Source organism: Telopea speciosissima, chromosome 10 (assembly GCF_018873765.1).
Source record: "Telopea speciosissima isolate NSW1024214 ecotype Mountain lineage chromosome 10, Tspe_v1, whole genome shotgun sequence".
Taxonomy (NCBI): Eukaryota; Viridiplantae; Streptophyta; class Magnoliopsida; order Proteales; family Proteaceae; genus Telopea; species Telopea speciosissima.
The window spans coordinates 33,847,520-33,867,454 of NC_057925.1; the positions used below are offsets into that span (position 1 = coordinate 33,847,520).

The 19,935-nt window shown below is 39.1% G+C and overlaps 1 protein-coding gene across 2 annotated transcripts in view; it reads right to left on the bottom strand.

The window, feature by feature from the left end:
• Positions 1–19,935, bottom strand: part of LOC122642531 (la-related protein 1A-like) — a 34,999-nt gene that overhangs the window by 8,217 nt on the left and 6,847 nt on the right. Inside the window, exons 6-14 of one of the 2 annotated variants that reach the window (XR_006330058.1) lie at positions 19,134–19,825; positions 15,001–15,070; positions 14,726–14,830; positions 14,247–14,587; positions 13,966–14,109; positions 13,822–13,885; positions 13,339–13,484; positions 13,041–13,145; positions 8,745–9,053 (exon numbers count right to left, since the gene is read on the bottom strand). Coding sequence is in view for 1 of the 2 variants with exons in the window: in XM_043836034.1 (XP_043691969.1) it covers positions 8,807–9,053; positions 13,041–13,145; positions 13,339–13,484; positions 13,822–13,885; positions 13,966–14,109; positions 14,247–14,587; positions 14,726–14,830; positions 15,001–15,070; positions 19,134–19,825 (1,914 nt within the window). In the remaining variant the exon portion in view is untranslated. Of the gene's footprint in view, positions 1–8,597; positions 9,054–13,040; positions 13,146–13,338; positions 13,485–13,821; positions 13,886–13,965; positions 14,110–14,246; positions 14,588–14,725; positions 14,831–15,000; positions 15,071–19,133; positions 19,826–19,935 lie in introns of those variants that run through there. The other variant, XM_043836034.1, reaches the window with a different exon arrangement.

Below are 19,935 nucleotides of genomic sequence, written 5' to 3' on the forward strand. Positions count from 1 at the left end.
GAGGGGACCTCTGTTGAGAGGACCTGGTTACCACCTGAGGGGACCTTTGCTGGAGGGATCTGTTACCACTTGAGGAGACCTCTGCTGAGAGGACCTGGTTACCACCTGAGGGGTCCTGGTCTGAGAAGATCTGATTACCATCTGAGGTGATCTCTGCTGAGAGGATCTGGTTACCACTTGAGGGGAGGTCTGCTGAGGGGACCTGGGCTGAGAAGATCTGGTTACCATTTGAAGTGATCTCTGCTGAGAGGATCTGGTTACCACCTGAGGGGAGCTCTGCTGAGGGGAGCTGGGCTGAGAAGATCTGGTTCCCTTCTTAGGTGTCCTCTGTTGAGAGGACCTCTGCTGAGAGGACCCCTGGCATCAACAAAACAAAGAATTATAATGCTAAATATTAATGCATAAAAGTTTAATTGTAGAATGATAAAATCAGTTAAGGTACCTTATTCTTAAAAGAAGATTTCCTCTTCTCAGCAACTGGACCTCCTTTGCATGTCCTCCTATTGTGATCAAATGATTTACATTTGCTACATCTTACAGTGCTAAACCTCTTCCTAATGTCTTCTTTAGATGTCTCATCTTGTTCTCTCCTCCTTGACTTATTTGGTCTGCCAATTGACCTCTTCATTGGTGGTAGAAGTAGGGATCTGTCTTCTAAAGTGCTTAGATCAGACAATGGATCAATCATTCCCTCATGAGCTAGTATATACCTCTCTTTTGAGTAGTATAAATCACAGAATTGCTGAAGAGGTACCCTATTAAATTGAATGCATACTCCCACATGTTTACATGGCAATCCAATTGCTATGTAGATCCCACACTCACAAAAGTTATTTGCTATACCCACCACATACCTAACACTGTTATCCTGTACCTCATACTTATCTCCTCTAGCAAATGTTGGTCTACAATACCTGACACCTCTCTGCAAATCATCAAGTTTTTTCATCATTCTTGGAGTGATAGGCTCTTCAAAGTTACAACCCTTTGAAAACCTTTTCTGTAACCTACCCATCAACTTAGATCTGATTAAATCGATTAAGGTAAGGACTGGCTTATCCCTGCATGGTCCAATCCATTGGTTGAATGACTCAGTCATATTGTTGGTTATTTGATCACTCTTGGCTCTGTGATCAAATGCATGTCGACTCCACATACTAACTGGAGTCTTCATCAACCATTTATATGCCTCTTCCTTTCTGCTTTCATACCATCCATGCCTTTGGAAATTCAGAAACATTGTATGCTTTGCTGGCCCTCCAGAAATAACCTCGTAATGCAGGCCCACCTCCAAACACTTTCTTGAAATTATTGTATAGATGTCTGCTGCAATATCGATGGTTTGCTTCAGGAAAAATGGTTGAAATTGATTCAATAAGACTCTATACAAAACATATTGATTTACATAATATTAATAAGGGACTTGTTTAAGTGAGGGATCTTAAGAAAAAAATTCTAAATTTGAACTTAATCTTAAGGAAAAGATTATACCTTTTGTTTGTCAGTCATAAATGTGAGTATATCATGAGGGGTTGGTCTTCCATTGTAAACCTTTTCTATGCATCTCTCAATGGACTCATGTAAATGGGGGAGGAAGAATAGTCAACTGTCCTTTCCTTGATTCTACAACTCCATATGCAACTAGAAAATCATCCCATTGTTTCCATCAACTAAGAAATATCAAGGCCATGAATGCCTACATCCTTCAAAATCTCATCATGCATCAAAGCATATATACATATGCATCCTCCTCTCCATATTTATTTCCATTCGGTATTCGATAACATATGAATTGCTAGGGTTTTTTGCCTTTATCATGTCCCCATATGATTCCAACTTATTAAATGACTTTGCATGGCTCTCATCAATTTCTTCCCTGGCTCTCCATCTTGCCCTATACAGTCGCATATTAGTTGTATCCACATTGTACTTTTCTTTCAACATATTTTCCATTACCTTGTTGCTCATTCCAGGGTCTGCCCTAAGATTGGAAGCAAGTTTCTTTGCTATCCATTTTGAAATTACATTCAAGTTGTTAACTTCTCTCCTACAAGTATGCCTGTCCACAAGTGTTTTGACCACAAATGTGATACGATCCCTAGGCATTACTGAAGCATGGATCCTCCATGAACACCCATCCCCCGCACATACTGCAGTTACTCTTGATTTCTCATTCTTCTGCCTCAAAGCTTTGAAGCCCTCTTGAACTTCATAATCCTCTAGGACCTCCCTGAAATTATGCACATTCTTGAATTCTTGACCAACTCTAAATGTGACATTTTGGTCCACATCCCCTTCTCCATCACCCACATTATCCCCTTCTTCTGATTGACATTCAGATATGTCATCATTACTGTTATCCTCTTTCTCCAACTCTTCTTCACTAACATCATCTTCACTACTGCTTTGACTCTCACTTATTTCATCTGACTCTCCAGCTTCCCATTCATCATCAGATGTATCACTGATGATCTGATTTTCTTCCACTTCCTTGTCAGGCAGCTTGCTAGGTGAAGCAACAGGTTCAAATGCAATACTGGTACCACTTGTGGTAGATGCCCTGAGAAACCCACGACCCCTACTTACATATCTAGTAGACATCCCAACCTCTTGCAATGTCATACCACACTCACTCATATTAGCAATACTCTTGTTGTAAACAGTCACACTAGTAGGATTTCCATCTCTTGGCTCGAGAATACAAGTGTTACTATAGTCATTCCTCACAACAGGATTCATTTGTGAGGTACTACTAATACCAATATTCCTTCTTGCAGTGGGTGTACTGCCAATGTGTGTAGTACCAATGCGTGCAGTACCAGTGGATGCCCTACCAATGGCACCACTCATTAACTTGGGTAAACCTAAAGTACCACCATCCCTCCTTACAGTTGCTTTTGATCTCCAACTAGTTTCTTCAATTTCTCTTGGAAAAGTCTCAATTTCTGTTGGAATAGTCTCAATTTCTCTTGTTAAAGCACCACCAAATAGCTCTGCAGGTGAAAGTAGTGCCTCTCCACTTCCTGGTCTATCAATGGCAATATCACCACCAATCACTTCAAGTGTGTGTCCATTCACATAAGTACATAACACTAGATCACCCACTTGCACATCATAAACATATATGTTCAGTTCAGGTTGATCCTTCAAGGCATGAGACATCTTCAACACATCTTCATCTCTATCCAAGTTTATATTTTCACCCGTATCAGGTGTTATGTATTTCAAACTATAACTCACAGACCTTCCCTTGGGTATATAACTCAACAATAAGTTATATATGTCACCAATCATGTCCAAATACCCAAATCTGTCCACATCTACAATTTTGGATTCAGACTTCACATAATGATAGACCAACTTGCATATAGTTTTCTCCATTATTCAAATCCTAGCCTGTAATCAACAACATTGTACAAAATACATAGACACAACATATTACTGCATCAGCCAAATATATAAATGTGGGATTATCATCAAACATGTCAAGAAATAAAACTACATCTGAAGCAGCACTTGAAGTACAAAGTCAAGGTGAAACTTTCCTGTCGACAAGAAGAAGAATATCAAAATGCATTCATGATTAATTATAAAATGGGTTTTGGGAATTCAGTTTGAAATCTTTGCTTTTTTTGGGAAGTCTTTATTACTGATCACAGGCTAAAAGGTGTACTGAAACTGAGAATCAAGTACTAAACAACATAACATTAATCCAAGTGGAGAAAATCAACATTGCAATAATGGATACACTATTCATCTAAGCTATATGTTCTCAAGGCCAAGTGCATCAACTAGAGTTCTTGGGTTATGAACATGTCAGCTTAAGTGTTTTTAGACTCACTTACATTTTGGTTCCATGCTTCAATATGTGTAGTAAACATTGTTTAAGAGAGTTTGTAGAAACTGTGTTTCATGTTTTTACTTTCTGTTCATGTATTGCACCATTGCCTCATTTAATTAGAATCTAGTTGAGTGATTTATCTTAATAGCTTAACCTGTCAAATACACATCAGAGAGCTAAAATTAACTATATTCAGCCATCAATTGATTTGTCAACTTCAAAGAGAAAGTAAACATTTATCATCAGAGAAGAAATGAATTTGAAACTGACTAGTCTTTAAAAACTTTTTCCTTTCCCTGCTTCCACAGGTTCAATTACTGTAATTTCAGTGAAACCCAACTGAAGCTGTTTCTTTCTCTGCAACCAGAGACTGGGAAATTCAGGGGAAGCCTCACCGGAATAAGCATCGGCGCAGTCTCTGAGACTCAGAAGATATGGAGAAGTTTCCAAGCTCTGGGTGACTTAGCACCTGGAAATCTCCTCACGGGTTTCGGATTAGGACTACAGTCTAGGTTGATTTTGTTTTTAGGGCTTCAAAACTCATATTACAATGCAAAACTCAGATACGATTGCTCTTGGATGAAGAAAATCAAAGCATTACTTACAGAGCTTGGAGTTGCAGGTCGAACCGAAGTTGGAGAAGTTGCAGATCCAACGATGGTGGTCCTTGAACAGAGGTTGGAGAAGTTGGAGGTCCTCAAATAGAGGTTGGAGCAGTTGCAGGTTGAAGAATAAGGTCCAACAATGGTGGCCCTTCCCTTTTTTTTCCCCTTTTCTCTTCCGGTGTGGATCAATTAAGGGAACAACGCAGGTGGCCATGGAGGTTCTAGGTCATTGGGAGGAAGACGAGTTGCAGCTCTGCCAAAGGGGTTTGATTTGGGATTTTCCCCAATTTAAAACCCTAAAATCCCTCAACGCTTTAGTCATTTTTGAAACCCCAATGGCAAGGGCAATTCCGTCAGTTCAAGTCTACTTTTTAACAGTGTTAGTCATGAACTGACGAAATGGGCTTATTTGTTACCGTTTGCAATCCTCAGGGGGGTACGCAGAATTTTCCAAAACTGGGGGGTGAAAATATCCTTTCGTCAAACCTCAGGGGTGGTATGTGTAAATGACCCAAAAAAATTTAATATACAAATCATTTAATTTAAGTTTGTTTAGTAAATGCACTCCTCACACCCCCCCCCCGAAGTTTTATCACCTGTGGTTCCCCTGCCCGGTATGGTTCCCTAGTGTCTCTCATAAAAGGGGGGTGGACCCCACCCGGGCAATGTGTTTGGTCAGGGGGTGGAATGAGCTTTCATTGTTGCAGGGTGTGCACGGAGATCTGAGAAAAGTGTGGTGTGCAAAGAAAGCGAAAGAAGAGCCTTAACGTGAAGAGGGAGCAAAGCTTCCACGTGAGCTGATGGGAGCAAGAAAAAATTGAGAGGGAAGAAGAAGAGTTTGTACGAGATTAAAGAAGAAAGTGGGTCATATAAGTACGTACGCAAAAAAAGTTGGTGTGGAGTGTGCCCAGATGTCACATGCAATCTCAAATTGAAGAAACAAAAAAAGTATTCAAGCCAGTTCCATACGGTTTTGGGTTCTATACGTAAAAGTTTGATTTCGTACAGAGAATGTGATATGGAGGTTTTTGTGTTCTTAATGTTTTTTTGTGTTCCAGACTTAGTGGAAGGGATGGTTCAGGCAGATTTTGCTCATTGGTATAGATCGCGCATATTCATGCAAGATTAATGGTAATCAGGTACTTTGAGATTGATGGCAAGCATAAATGGCACAGATTGGGTAAATCAAATGGTGGTGAAGGGTTCAAGCTTCTCATAAAGATCTTCAATGGCCATAATGACTTTATTTTGTAGCAATAATGGGTGAAAATATTCTTACGCAAGAGGGGGCAGTCAAGACACTTTTGGGAAGAAATTGGAAAAGTCGGAGAAGATGAGTGGCAAGAGCTAAGGGATCTGAAAAACAATACAATTCTATTGTATCTTGCAAATAACACTCTTCACGGGATTATTGGGTTGGCGGATCCAAAGGAAATCTGGAAAAGATGGAGAGCAAGTACAAATTCTGGTCCTTGACAAATCAACTGTTTAAAAAAAACATTTGTACAGCCTTCGGTTGTCAGAGGAAGTGAAATTTGAGGCACACTTGGATGAGTTCAATAGGATATTAATAGAATTGTTGTTTCTAGATGTTAAGATCGAAGAAGAAAACAAGGCTCTTCTCTTGTTGGCTTCACTATCTTTTTTATTTGATCACATTGTGACTACAATACAATTTGGTAATGATACTCTCAACTTTATGACAATATTTGTACTTTGTTGATGAATGAGACACGACAAAAAAATAGTGGTGAGGGAACGTCAGAGAGAATAGTGCCTTAGCTATAGGTGATGGTCAGGGAAGAGGCAAATCAGATGAGAGACTTTTTTTTTTGGAATGACAAATGAGAGACTTGAGGCATTCGACAAGTACAAGGGTCACTCTAAGTCGAAAGATCACAAAATAATATATGGAGATAAACCATCAGATGCTACTCTTGTAGAAGGGTTTTAGAGTGATGGAAATATCCTTCTCACTACTTCATCAGGTACGAAAACTTCATATTGGATTTTAGATTCTGATTGTCATTTTATATGTGTTCAGTTAGGGATCAATTTGATATCACGCATGTGAATCTTACATCTCTCCCTCTCCTTAGAGAACTGTAGCTGATGTAGTGGCACTTCTTGCCTTTGTCAACAATCGTACGAGCAGCATCAACCAAGGAGAACGCCAGTGGCTGAGCAGCACCAGCCGAGGTGACAAAACCAGCAGCCGAGCTACACCAGCCGAGGTGACACAACCGCTGACCAAGGTGAAATCTCTAATGACTGAGCTACCCTAGCTAGAAGAGAGAGAATGAGACGGGTGTATACAACTTTTTACTTCTTCGAACCCATTTGGATCCAGAGAGTATGGGATATCTAATATGCATAAAAAGCAGATCACCAATGGATGATCGACACGTGACAGAAGACCAAGTGAAAGTGGAAGATTAAGTTAAAGCTATTGTGAGCCTTGAGGACTCGAACTTTCTTCCACTGCATGGCCGCCGTAATTTAGGGACTCTCCATTAGGACAACTTTCCTTTTTCTTCTCCTACTGGGAATCAGACTTCTCCACCGCCCATCCTATAAATAGAAAAGTAGGGAACAAGGTCAAACACACAAATTTACTCTTTAAGCTCGTGCTCTTTCAATTTCCCAGATCATAATATTGTTGCTCAGATTTCTGACTTAAGCATCAGAGAGTCCCCCTCGGAGTCTAATAACCCTCTCTTGCTTAGTTCTTAGTTCTTGGTGTGCAAGTCTCCTCCCAACACAATGATTCAGATTTTAACAACATACGCAAGTTATTTTGGAATAGAAAAAGGCAAAAGGTTTTATGCATGGCCGTGTGCATACACATTCGTGCCTTGAACCGTTTGATGTAAGAGAAAGGATGATGTGTAATTACACTTCTACCCACCCCCCCACCAGTACATGGTCGTGCATAAAACAGTCTTAAAAAAAATATCAGATGAGAGGAAGTTCGATTGGGTTTTGGGGGGCTCTTATCAAAAAGCCCAAAAAAGAAAATGAAGGATTAGATTCCAAAGATATCCATCGGTTCAATCATGCCTTATTTAATGGCAAAGTAGGCGTGGATTCCTCAACCAGGGTTCAATGTGTCCCTGAACTCTCAAAAACCTCCAAAATTCATCTTCTCCTCGGGCTAAAATTGCAAATAAAAGCTCTTAAGGGCGGTGCAGCAATTCTTCAGAGATGGTAATACTGAACTGACCTAGGTTATCTCTATATCTTGCTCCTCCCTATGTCTCTTATCTTGCTCCTCCCTATAATCTCAACAATGTATCTGACTTATTTCTCCCTGCGTCTTGATTATGGAATCTGGAGCTTACCGACCAGATTTTTCATGCTTGAGTTGCTCATAATTCAGTAGCAGCATCTCATTAAGCTCTCTTAGTCTTCCTGATAGGGGTTTGGCATCCTAGTAGGAAACATATTTCTCTGTTAAGCCTGCCTGTTATGTTGCTAAGGACCTGCAAGGAGTGAATTCTAACTCTCTGCGTAAACAGAACCCTTTGCCCAAGGATGCTTGGTGAATTCTCAAGCTGGCACCTAGAATATAAAAATTTTCGGAGATACATTGTCCAATAAGGAGCATCTGAATCAGACTTACCGAGTCTGAAAATCACAATGAATTGGCTAAGCATTGTCATCTTCTATGGGACTTTACAAAACAATCTTATGCAGCCAATGAATTGAATCTTCAGGTAAATCTTCTCCAGGTAAGCAGCCTGCCTGAATGGGTCAAAATCTTGATCTGATCTTCCTGCTACTTCTAAAGTTACTAGAACCATGGCATCAACATTCTTTTGATGTTTTGGCTATTTGGCATGCTTTCAATGAAGCTTGCTCTGCTAGGTCAATGCTTAATCCTCATGCTGTTTTGATTCTTTTGAATCATCGTAACAGGTTAATTCAGGGCTTGACTTCCTCAGAGAATCTGAAATGGATTCTTGGACATCATCTCTCAAAGGTAATGTTTTACTTAACAACCCGCCCCCCCCCCCCTCCACCCCAAACACACACACACACACACACAAAAAAGGTTAAAATTGTAAGATGACAAAAATAAATCTATTATACCATGGTAGAGCTTACCCGGCCAAATTCGGTCATTCATCGAAAAATCCCAAATACAGCCATTATTGTCTCTTTTTCTTTTTCTTTTTTTATTTTTCATTATGTACAGCAGGAGAATAATCTGATCCACCATCTCACTAAGCTCGCAGAGGGCTTCAAAATTTGCACAAAAATGCGTCAACGGCCAAAAAAAACTAACAAAAATTAACTCGCGGTTCACTCACCAAAGAGGTGGAACCATCTCAATCCTCAACTCTTATACAGATATTGCTCAATGTGCAGCCAACTCCAGTTCTCTTGCCAATTTGGACCTGTATTTACGTTGCCCAATAAATGGGGACTCCTTGTCTCTATCAGCAGGACTGCTACTATTACTGTTACTAGCTTCTCTTACTGCTCTCTCCTTTGCACGAAAGTCATCTATGCTACGATATCCTTCCCTCAGCAACCTATCCAATTCTGGATGCTTCTTTAAAGGTGTTTTTTGGTCCCGTACTTCACGATAGTGGTGGAAGGCCCTGCAATACCAGAAATAATTAGATGTCAGGAATGAAGGTAGAAGTAGCACCTGCCATTAACATCTCATTAGCAATCGTAAAACCAACAGTATTGTACAATGTCCCAAGGGCAATGACTAGTAAAACAATCGTAATTGTCTCTTACCGTACCGATACCGAATTGAACCGAAAGTTCTTTAAAAGAAACAAATCAAAGGTCATGGGAAGATGCAGAATGCACAATCCCATGTCATCCCAACTTTGAAAATTAAGCTACATCAATACTTAAAAATTATACGATAGTAATTACAGAATCAGCTCTATGAGTGCGACAATCAAAACAGAGTGATAGAAGTGACAAGAAGAGAGTTCTTAGTAGTTGCCTCTATAAAGTAAGCAGTTTCATCAAGCATATGTAATGGTTGTCAAAGTTACAGCATACTTATTCACCCTATTGGTGAATTGCAGAATATGAATATACAACTCTATAGGTCCAGGTACAGCAATTAAATCAAGCACATTTGCAAGCACATCTTTCTCTACACAAAAAGAATTAAATAATAAAGACAAAATCATATGAGATGAGCTGTGATACGTTTGTGTTTCAATTAAATACTAGATGTCATATAATTTTGGTTAAGGACGGGCCTTGGTGCAACGCTTAAGGTTGCTCCATTGTAACCAAGAGGTCATGGGTTCGAGTCTGGAAACAGCCTCTCTGCGAAAGCAGGGGCAAGGCAACGTACATTATGACCCTCCCCAAACCCCGCAGTGGCAGGAGCCTTATGCACTGGGTACGCCCTTTATGTCATATAATTTGGTTACATCCCACAGCTTTTGAACTTACAGCATAGTTACATTGAGGCACTTACCTCGAGCAAATACAGCACAATATTTCATTGGTTGAATTTCTTGACGCAGATTGGACAAGAGAAACAAAGTTCCACTCCAGCAAGGTGTCCAAAATTGCAGACTAAATTGTGCACTCTTGTGAAAATTAAAAAAGAATGTGAAACTTAGTCTCAGCAAATATATAGAAGTGTACAAGACTGTTAGAAAAGATAAAGTAAAGCCAATAGCTTTCAGCTTTCAGAAATCCTTTTCAATCTGCTTTACAGATTTGATATAATCATTTACTGCCATACCTAGACTTGCTTCTTCACCAACGATAAGCAGATCATCAACATATAACAAGAGAATAAGAAAGTGTGAATATTTTCTAAGGTAGACAGTGTGTTGGGAGATTGTAATCTGCTCAAACACTCCAACTTGGTTTTGGTGACATCAAACATGGACACCAAGTGTTAGTCTAACAACTAAACAAAAGTGTGTGTGAAAAAGTATATACATTCCCAGACAAGCTCATGGACTTCAATGGAAGATACAAGTATCAAGCGTGTAAAGAACTGGACTATCAAGCAAGTGTGAAAAAGTATATACATTCCCAGACAAGCTCATGGACTTCAAAGGAAGATACAAGTATCAAGTGTGTAATGAACTGGATTATCAAGCAAGCTACTGAAAAGCAATAGAGAAGCTGATCACAACATACAAGCTTCATCAAGCCACAGTTATTCCAGATTTCATGAATGCCAATGACTTGGAAGGAGCTTGTGCATCAATGAGACAAAGTGAACAAGGCCAAAGCTTCAGAAGTTCATAGGATTAGGATCTGTATTTGTACATCTTAATGTAAACCTCATCTCAATTATGATTTTTGATGTAACATTTTCTTCATTTGCTCGAACACTTTTACCAACTTCAACGTATATATGGTTCAAAATCAAGTTTTCTACAGGAAAGAACCACAGTAAGATTGATCAGGTGACAAGCTGCTATTTTTGGACCTCCATAGTCCATGCTATCTGATTTCAGAGGTATAAAGATCTGATGTCTTTGTTGGGCATTGTTCAATTTTTTATCATTCTTAACAGAGTTGTACAGGAAAGCAATATCTGTTTTTGCCATCCATCCTCAACCTTTACCTAATAATTCAAAATAGTATTAACAGAAGGGCTTTTTTTTCCTCACTTGTTTGAGACCATTTAAGGCTTTCTTCAATCGGCAAACAGGGCATGGATCTGAATCTGGCAAACATACAATCTGAATCTCGCCCCCAACTAGGGCACTACCACACTTGGATTTACATTTAAGGCTTTCTTCAATCGGCAAACAGGGCATGGATCTGAATCTGGCAAACATACAATCTGAATCTCGCCCCCAACTAGGGCACTACCACACTTGGATTTACGGACAAAATCGTATAGAATTGGGGGCAAAGGGCATGGAGCAAAGGTCTGTACAAGCCTTCTTTCCATAGAATTTGATTATTATTACTCTGGTGATAAAACCCAATTTGCAAGGTCTGTTACATGGGCATGGGAATGGGTGTCAGAATCTGACACATGCATGAGGAATCTGACATAGCAAAGCCCCCTAAAAATAGGGATTCCAGGACTACAGCATAGTAATATTTAGTAATCAGTATTACAAACTTAATTTCATTTCTTTCCTTTTATTTGATTTATTTTTCTTTAAGTTAGCCCAGAAGTCTATTTGTAACTTAGTTACTCTTCTGGTCCTTACCTCCATAGATGTCGCACTATACATATTGAAAAACAGATACAGACAATTCCTTTTAAGTTTTGAAATAAACTGCATGTACCAACTTGTAATTATAGTGTCCGGGTACAGAATCTGCAAGAGTGCTGCCCAATCTTGGTCTCCACCAGAAGACGAAGATCTAATCATCCCAATGTCCATCATCCAAAGCAAACATACTAACAAAAAATGCAAAATCTACCTACTGCAACCCCAATCAAAAAATCGGTCTCATTTTGATAATATTTGGTTATGGGATTTGTTTAGTGTCTTATTTGTAATAGGCCCAATTATAAGGCCCAAATTTTAGGTCCATGGGTGGTCAACGAATTTATTCTTTTAATTTAGTAGTCTAATGTGTGGTGCCTTCTTAGTCTTCGGGGTTAAATTTTAGTCTTTAGTAGTTTATTCTTGTTAGGTAGTTTATTATTAATCGGAGTCATGACAGAATTTAGGAATTATAAGCTCGGCAAAATTCTAATTTTTCTGGTTCAATAATACAGATGTAACCACCGATTGATTGATATGGATGGAACATATTTTTTTTGAAAAAAGTATGGTGTGTGAGAACTCCCTTTTCTCTCTCCTCTCTCCTATCTTGATCTCTTTTCCCACCCCCTTTTTATTGTAGTTCACTAGATTTTGAAACACTAGGCTGTCCTACATCGCCACCCCATCAACCCAAGCCAATGCATTTAAGCCACTCTAGCCATTAGGCTTGGAGAATTGATTTTAATAGTGTTCGAATGCAACACATAAGAACCAAAAGAAATGGTGATTTATTTTCACTTCATTTTATTCAATCCATGTGAAAATCATTATTGAAATACTGCCAGAGAAATTATAAAAGAAGAGTGGGGGGCAGGAGCTGGAGATTTCAAAAGTTTTAACTAGCAACTCAAAAATTTTGGGCGCGGCTAGGCTTTTCACTTCCTGTGCAACCAATCACCCTCCACTAGATTACATTTCCAATTATTGAGGAAACCAGAACAGATCAACCAAGGACCAAGGAACCAGAATTAGTAGTTGGACTGCCTGACTATTGGATCCAAACCAGGATGGACATGCCCCGATCCTTTCAGTTGATTGGTCAATCATGGGTGATCTATGCAAGAGAAAGTCACATGAAGCAATCCAACTTTTTGCAGCTTGTCCTTTTGACTTAATGAAGTTCTATCACCAAAAAAAAAACTCACATGGATCAATCTTTAAAATCTTGGGGATGGGAAGTTTCATAAAAAGTTTCTACTGAATTTTCACATTGAAGAGTAGTCTGAGGTTGAGTCCCAACTTTCTTCCATGAATACAGCACATCAAATTAATTATGAGGAAGACAAGAACAGAGTGATTTAAAATAGCCCCCTCATCCCAATCATCAGAAGAACAGTGAGAAAAAGAATCACTTACCAACATTTTTCAAGGCCATAAAGATTTCCTTTATTGTAGAATTCGAGGGTGAGCTGTTCAAAATCCTTGTACAGGTCGTCTCTAAATTGCTTCTCTAAACCATAACTGGGGACAGAAACAGAAAGACAAGTATGGGACTGTGAAAGAAAACATGCATTCCACTCTAGTTTTCAATTAACTTTCACCTTTTTGAGGAGGGAAAAGAAGATTGACAAACAAATGATCAACAGAAATAGATGGCCATAACAACCTCCGTGGTACTTTTGGAAATTGGAAATGAATGACTCTGAATAAATACCTGTAAAACCTGAAAAGGCATTCTAATCCATAATTATACTTAGCAGCTGCATCTTCCAAGGCAAGTTTCTGAAACTCATTGTACATAGAAGGGGAAAACATGTCTCTGAGGAAAAATGACCAGAATCGGTACAATGTATTCATTTCCTGCAAGAACAGAAAGATGCACCACTTTCATTAACCAGATATTTTTATAGTAGCAAAAGTAATCACAGTTATATATTTTATTTAAATGGGATTATTTTACTGTAAAAAAAAATCAATCTGAATGAAGCTATCTAAAGTATGCATTTTAGCTGGCAAAGATACTTATTGGAGAGAAAATGGAATCCCCGCAATGACAGCAAACCTCAACAATATCATTTGAGTATAAGACACAAAACCATAAACTTGAAAATACAAGTGGAAAGAAGCCAAATATTGCAAATCTCTGAAGCATTGTAAAAGAGATATTCATGAACAAAATTATGAAAAATATGCCCACCTCACTGCAACCAATTCCCAATCTTTTCCTTTCACTTAAGCAACGTCTGTAGAATTTCAGGTACCTAATTGGAAAACACCATGTGAAACCATAATAACATGTTATCAAACCTCTCAATTTACACAAATGACCAGATTCCCTTACTTCTGCTGTCTGAAACCATTTTCTTCCAAAAGGTGATGACTTGGATGCTGAAATGGTGGAAAGGGCTTTGGCATAGAACCCACTGGTGGAATACTACTGGAAAGGATCCCTTGAGGTGAACCACTTAGTTTTGAAGACAGAGTGCTGCAAAGTTAAACATTACAAAAATTATCGGAAGGGCAAAAGACAACTGAAATATATAACTCGATCATGATGAGGAACTCAGCAGGACAACTACGCCAAACTCACTAAGAATAAGTTAAAAAATAAGGTGAGCTCACCTTTGGCTTTCTGGTGGCGTTGACCCAAAGAAAAACCCAACTGAACTGCTTGGTGGACTTTCTGATATGAGGCTATGACAGTTACGAGCATTCCCATGGTTCCTAAAATTGCTTGGAAATAAGCGTTGTTTATGGGATGATTGATGCTTATTAACGCCCTTATTTTGTCTCCTTCGGGAATTAGCAGGCCCAGGCTCTTCGAAGCCATTATTTTCAGTAGTGTTCACACTGACCTTTGAGTTTTGTAAGCCAGGTGCAGTGCTGGTAGTTCTGGAATCTCCATCTTTATGCTCTAGCCCAGAATTGTTCTTTTGATTGTTAGATCGTTTAGCTCTCAACTCCTACCAATGAACAAAAGAAAAAGTAAAGTGTTCAAACCATTATAATTGAAAAAACAAATTAGAAAGAGACAGGTAATAAAAGAAGCATGACTCCTAAAATCATCCAAAGAACAACCAATCAGCAATGGGAACACCAACCTGCTCATAAAAGTAAAGACCGTCATTGATTGCAGAAGCAAGCTCATTTGAAATTGATTTTGATTCTCTTTGTCCAATTTTGTCATCTCCACTTAGCCTAATATTCTAGATATCATTCAGATAAAACACAAATCGGCATCAGATAAAAAGTAATAATAACCAGCACAAAATAGCTCAATTAATACCATGTGAACCCCTAATTACGAACAACTCATCCTGAATCATGTGACCTTCACAAGCAACTGATGTGTCTGTCCGAAGGACGATGGTCTTACCTGGGTGACAATTATAAGTCTCTGAACATCCTGATCATTAACATCCATCTCGACTTCATCATCATCAAATCTTTCAGCAGCAACACCATTGGGAAATGCACAAGGACAGTCAGAAAGAGTGCAATCTCCAAAATGTTTTGTTTGTAAAGCATAACTACTCAATCCCATTTCTATGTCAAGTTGCAAACTAATAAAACTGAACTTTATTTAATAGCAATAATATGTGTGGGTGTCGCAGAAAATTAAAAGTGGGATGGATGAAGTGAGAGAGGTGCGACCGGAGTACAGTGTGACCAACATATTCCTTTAAATTTTAAAGGAAAATTCTACAGGACTGTTGTCCGACCAGCTATGATGTATGGGGCGGAATGTTGGGTAGTTAAGAAGTGTCATATAGCAAAGTTATGTGTTGCAGAGGTGAGGATGTTAAGGTGGATGTGCGGCAAAACTAGGAAGGATAAAGTGAAGAACGAATGTATTAGAGCTGATGTGGAAGTTGCCCCGATCAGCGACAAGCTCTGAGAATGTCGTCTGAGGTGGTACGGCCATGTTCAACGGAGGCCTGGGTATGCACCAGTAAGGAGAAGTGATCTAATCCCGATTGAGGAAGCTAAAACCGCTAGGGGCAGGCCTAAAATGACCATAGTAGAGGTTGTGATGAATGACATGCATAGTCTGGGCCTTATGCCAAGTATGACCTCTGATAGAGCCTATTAAAGGGCACGGATCCACGTTGTCGCTACCAAGTAGCTGAGATTTTCCTGATTTTCTGGGCTATCCTCTTTCCTCTTACTTTCACTTTCCTTTCATTTTCCATTTCTCACTTGTCTTATCTCTTTCTTCATTTTTACTCTTCATTCCTCTTACTTTCATTTCCCTTCGCGAGGGACTTAGTTTTCCCTACTTTGTTTTGAAAGGATCTATGTAGCCGACCCCATTTGCTGTGTGTGTGTGTGTGTGTGTGTGTGTGTGTGTGTGTGTGAGAGAGAGAGAGAGAGAGAGAGAGAGGAAAAAAATGCTTGCCTAAAATAAAGAACCAGCCAACAAGACAAACCAAATCTGAACAAAAAATCTACAAAAGTGAAGGCCCGTGATATAACTCAGACCCAGGAGAAGCCACTCTGGTTACTATAATCGCAAAAATTGGTAGCAGATAGTGTTTGCAGTAGATATTCCCCTCAAACCATTAGATCTAATTACGTTTCTGATCATGTTGGAACTTCATTAGGCAAGCTATTCATGGATTGGTCCAGGCCCAACTATGCCAGAACATAAATTCATTGATGGCCTTGGATTAGTGACTTACCTGGCCTTAATGACCGAAAAATAGCATTCACTAGTATCAAAACAAAGTCAAAAGCAGGTCTGATTCATGGTATTCCAAAAATGCATATTTGTGGGATGAAGAGGCGAGCTTGACTCGTCCCGGAAAAAAAAAATAAAAAAGAATGAATTGAGTGGAAAGTCTTTTGTGCAAGAATCTAGGCATCTGCGGATGAGCGATCTGCCTTTGAATCATCAGCTAAATCCGCTGGATATGGCATCCATATCAGTATCACCATCTTTGAACAGTGGATTTCCTTACACTGCTGGACCACCAGCCTGCAATGATATGCTTCGACCCACATTGAATGTTGGGCCATTGAATGAAGATAAAAGTACATCGAACCCATATGAACGGTTACCATGAGCAGATTGTTGCACACGATGCAAAGTCTTATGTCCAAGAGCGAGTTGTCTCCACTTCAACATGTAATCTACTTCCTTGCCTCCCCCTTTTCAGAGATCTCACATTTCCCCCATTCAGTACCGTCAAATGGTCGTTTGACGTTAAGGTGGTGCCTCTAACATGTTTAAGTGTTGAAAAATCTTGTTCTTTATTATGTATGCTTTGTCGGATGTCTTCCAAAGGATTACTCTAATAAGAATGGTCTTTCCGATCAACTCCTCTACCATATCGCGTACATGAGAAGCAAAGTCAAGCAAACATTGATCACTGAGTTTCGAGCTACAACTGTTTATCTCCAAGAGCATTCATTTTGAAGAAATATCTTATTGGAGGCTTTGGAGAGCTCAAGTGATTCAGAAACCGACCATCGAAATCTTCATCAAGCTTCAACAGCATTTCAGTTATGAAGACTAGACTTGGGTTTACTTTTATCCGCTTATTTCTTAAAATCCTAAGTTGTATCGATCCCTTCACAATGACGACCTACATTGCGATCAATGGTTAACTAGACTCTGACAAATTGCACCAAATGTTTAATTCATACCCAAACCTGACAAATGGTGGTAACCTTGACTCTTCCATGGTGGTACTGACCATAGACTTGACTTTGAAATTAGAATGGTTAATTATATTTGGATCAAGTCAAAAAGGCAAAGAAATCATGTGTATATCACTAGGCGTGATGGCCAAGTCGGCAGCCTGAAGTTAAGCCAAAGAGTGGACAAAATCAAGGCATATTTAGGCTTATCAAGGCTTAAATCTGATTTATATTGAAGGAATTATGTCCCGGTCAAACTTAATTTGGTGTGCGCGAATGCTGTCAAAATCGCTCTGAATGAAAATATTTTTTTGGACATCAAAACAAATGAATATTTTACTGCACTTTTGGTTTTTAGCAATGTTTTACCATGTTAAGATTTATGGAATTTTTAGATTTGAGAAAAACCCCAGCATTAGAAAGTTGAAAATTGCACTTGCCGCTGAAAATCCCATTTTTGTTCTTGAACTGGGGGTTGACTTTTTTTCCTTTTGGAATTTATTTTTTAACTATTTTTATTGGATTCAAATAGGGGGTATTTGCTTATTTATGAATAATATCTCAAGTAAATGAAATAATACAAATATTATTCATTTACTTAAATGATATTAGGCATAAATAAGTGTTTGTCCTGTGTCCGTCCTGGTTTCTAATAAGTAAGTATCTACCCTAGTTTCCCACTAAGTGACACTCCTATTTGGACTTTGTTTTTGCAAAATCTGATAGGGTCATTGTGTTTAAATGGCCTAAAATAGGCTAAGTACCAAGTTTCAGACCCAAACTAGGTCTAAAACCCACCAAAACCAAGTTTCGAGTTTAAAAAAAAAATGCACCAACTTGATCGAGATCTCGAGTCAACTCGGTTTTTCCCAAGATCGAAACCTGGTCGAGTTCCGAGTTTTCGTTCCTTGTGTATGGGGAATTCCAAAAGGGTTTTGGAATTGGAAGAGTCTCTTTATTGCTATTGTGTTGTACTCAAGATTTCTACCTACATATAATGCAAGTCCTGGCTGCTCTCAAAAGGCAACCACGAATTGAAAACAAATTGCTCTCTTTGAGAACTTTTGCTTGTGAGAATCAAGTGGGATCAAGGTGGGACTCCTTCGATCATGACCAAGGTGGAACTTTGATGGTTGGGCAACTAATAGGACTCTTGCCACTTATATAACTGGTTTGAGTGGGTAATGGGTAGGTATGATGGAGGTTGATGGAGGGTGGATGCAGGGAATGATGCAGGGAATGGATAATGGAGATGATGAGGATGGTGATAGTTGAAGATGAAGATATATAGGTGGCAGCCTAGAGTCCCAAGAGTTGCCCAACCATCGGACTGATACTGCGTCATATTAAATTTTCTCAAATTTAAAGCAAGCAATAAGTGCTGTAATGGTAAGCAAGCTAATTTACTTATAGAATACCCAAGTTCGACTCATACTAGCTTTCAAGTTTTTGTATGAAATTCTCACATTGGTTGGCTCATTGACATGGTATTCAACTCAGTTGACTTGGCCTGAGTCACAGGAATCACCCATGTCTCATGGTTGACTGGCTGAATCTTACACATCAGAATTCACAACATTGACTCAACTTGAGTCGACTTGGCCAAGTCAACAAGTTGAGTCCCGAGTTAAAAAGCTACTGACATATCAAGCATTAAAATATGTAATGACAACAGACGTAAAAATAATTTTTTACATGACCTTCCAGATAATCTCACCTGATCAATTTGGTATACGACTACAGAAATATCTAAGCGAAGATATGGGAAGAAATATAGCTCTTACATTATCTACCCAACCTTAAGCACAATAAAAAGATAAAAAGCCACATAAGGAACATGAAGCACAGAGTGAAGAACAAGTCTACCTTCTACTCGATAAAAGGTTATCTTTCCTGATAGCTGCCTGCTCCAATTCCAGTTCCTCGTCAAGCATGAAAGTACCCTGTTCCCCAGCATATCCAGAAGGATCACTAGCAGAATCATTTGACAGGCCACTCAGATTCTGTGTACTCAAATCTGATAGCACCTCCATGCTTTGGTGTTCATGATCAGCAAAGATGGGAGAGCCTGCACGTCCTTGAAAATATTCAGAGCAAACACAACAATCAGTGCTGACATTCTTGATATCTGAGATGCAATTAGCCAAATCCTTGTCTGACATACAGCTATGACTAGTGCCAGTCTCAGAAAATGTGTTCTCTGAAGTTGACTCGCAAGTAAATACTCTATTTGAATCCCTAGTTTCTCCAACCAATTCCCGTGCTTCACCAGATGACAGCACCTTCTCAGTGTCACATTCCAGAAAACTCTCCTCTTTTGGAGTATCTTTCTTTGAAAGTGAGTGTTGCCTCAAGTTTTCATCACTTGGTGGAAATTCCAGGGTCTCTTCAAAAATACAATGTTTATCGCCATAATTATTACCTTCATTTAACTTACTATTCTTTAACGAAACAGTAGTAGCTTTCTCATCAACTTCACCATGTGCCCGAGGTTTTGAAGATTGTGTATTTCTACAAAGCCACTTTGACCAGTCATCACGTTTTCGTATCTTGTCTCCCTATTCAAATACAACATTAGCAGAGAGAAGCACATGATAACTAGTAGAAAAGTAAAACACTTGGAAGATAGCTACACATGATGGCATGGATAGAATTGTGTAAACTAATA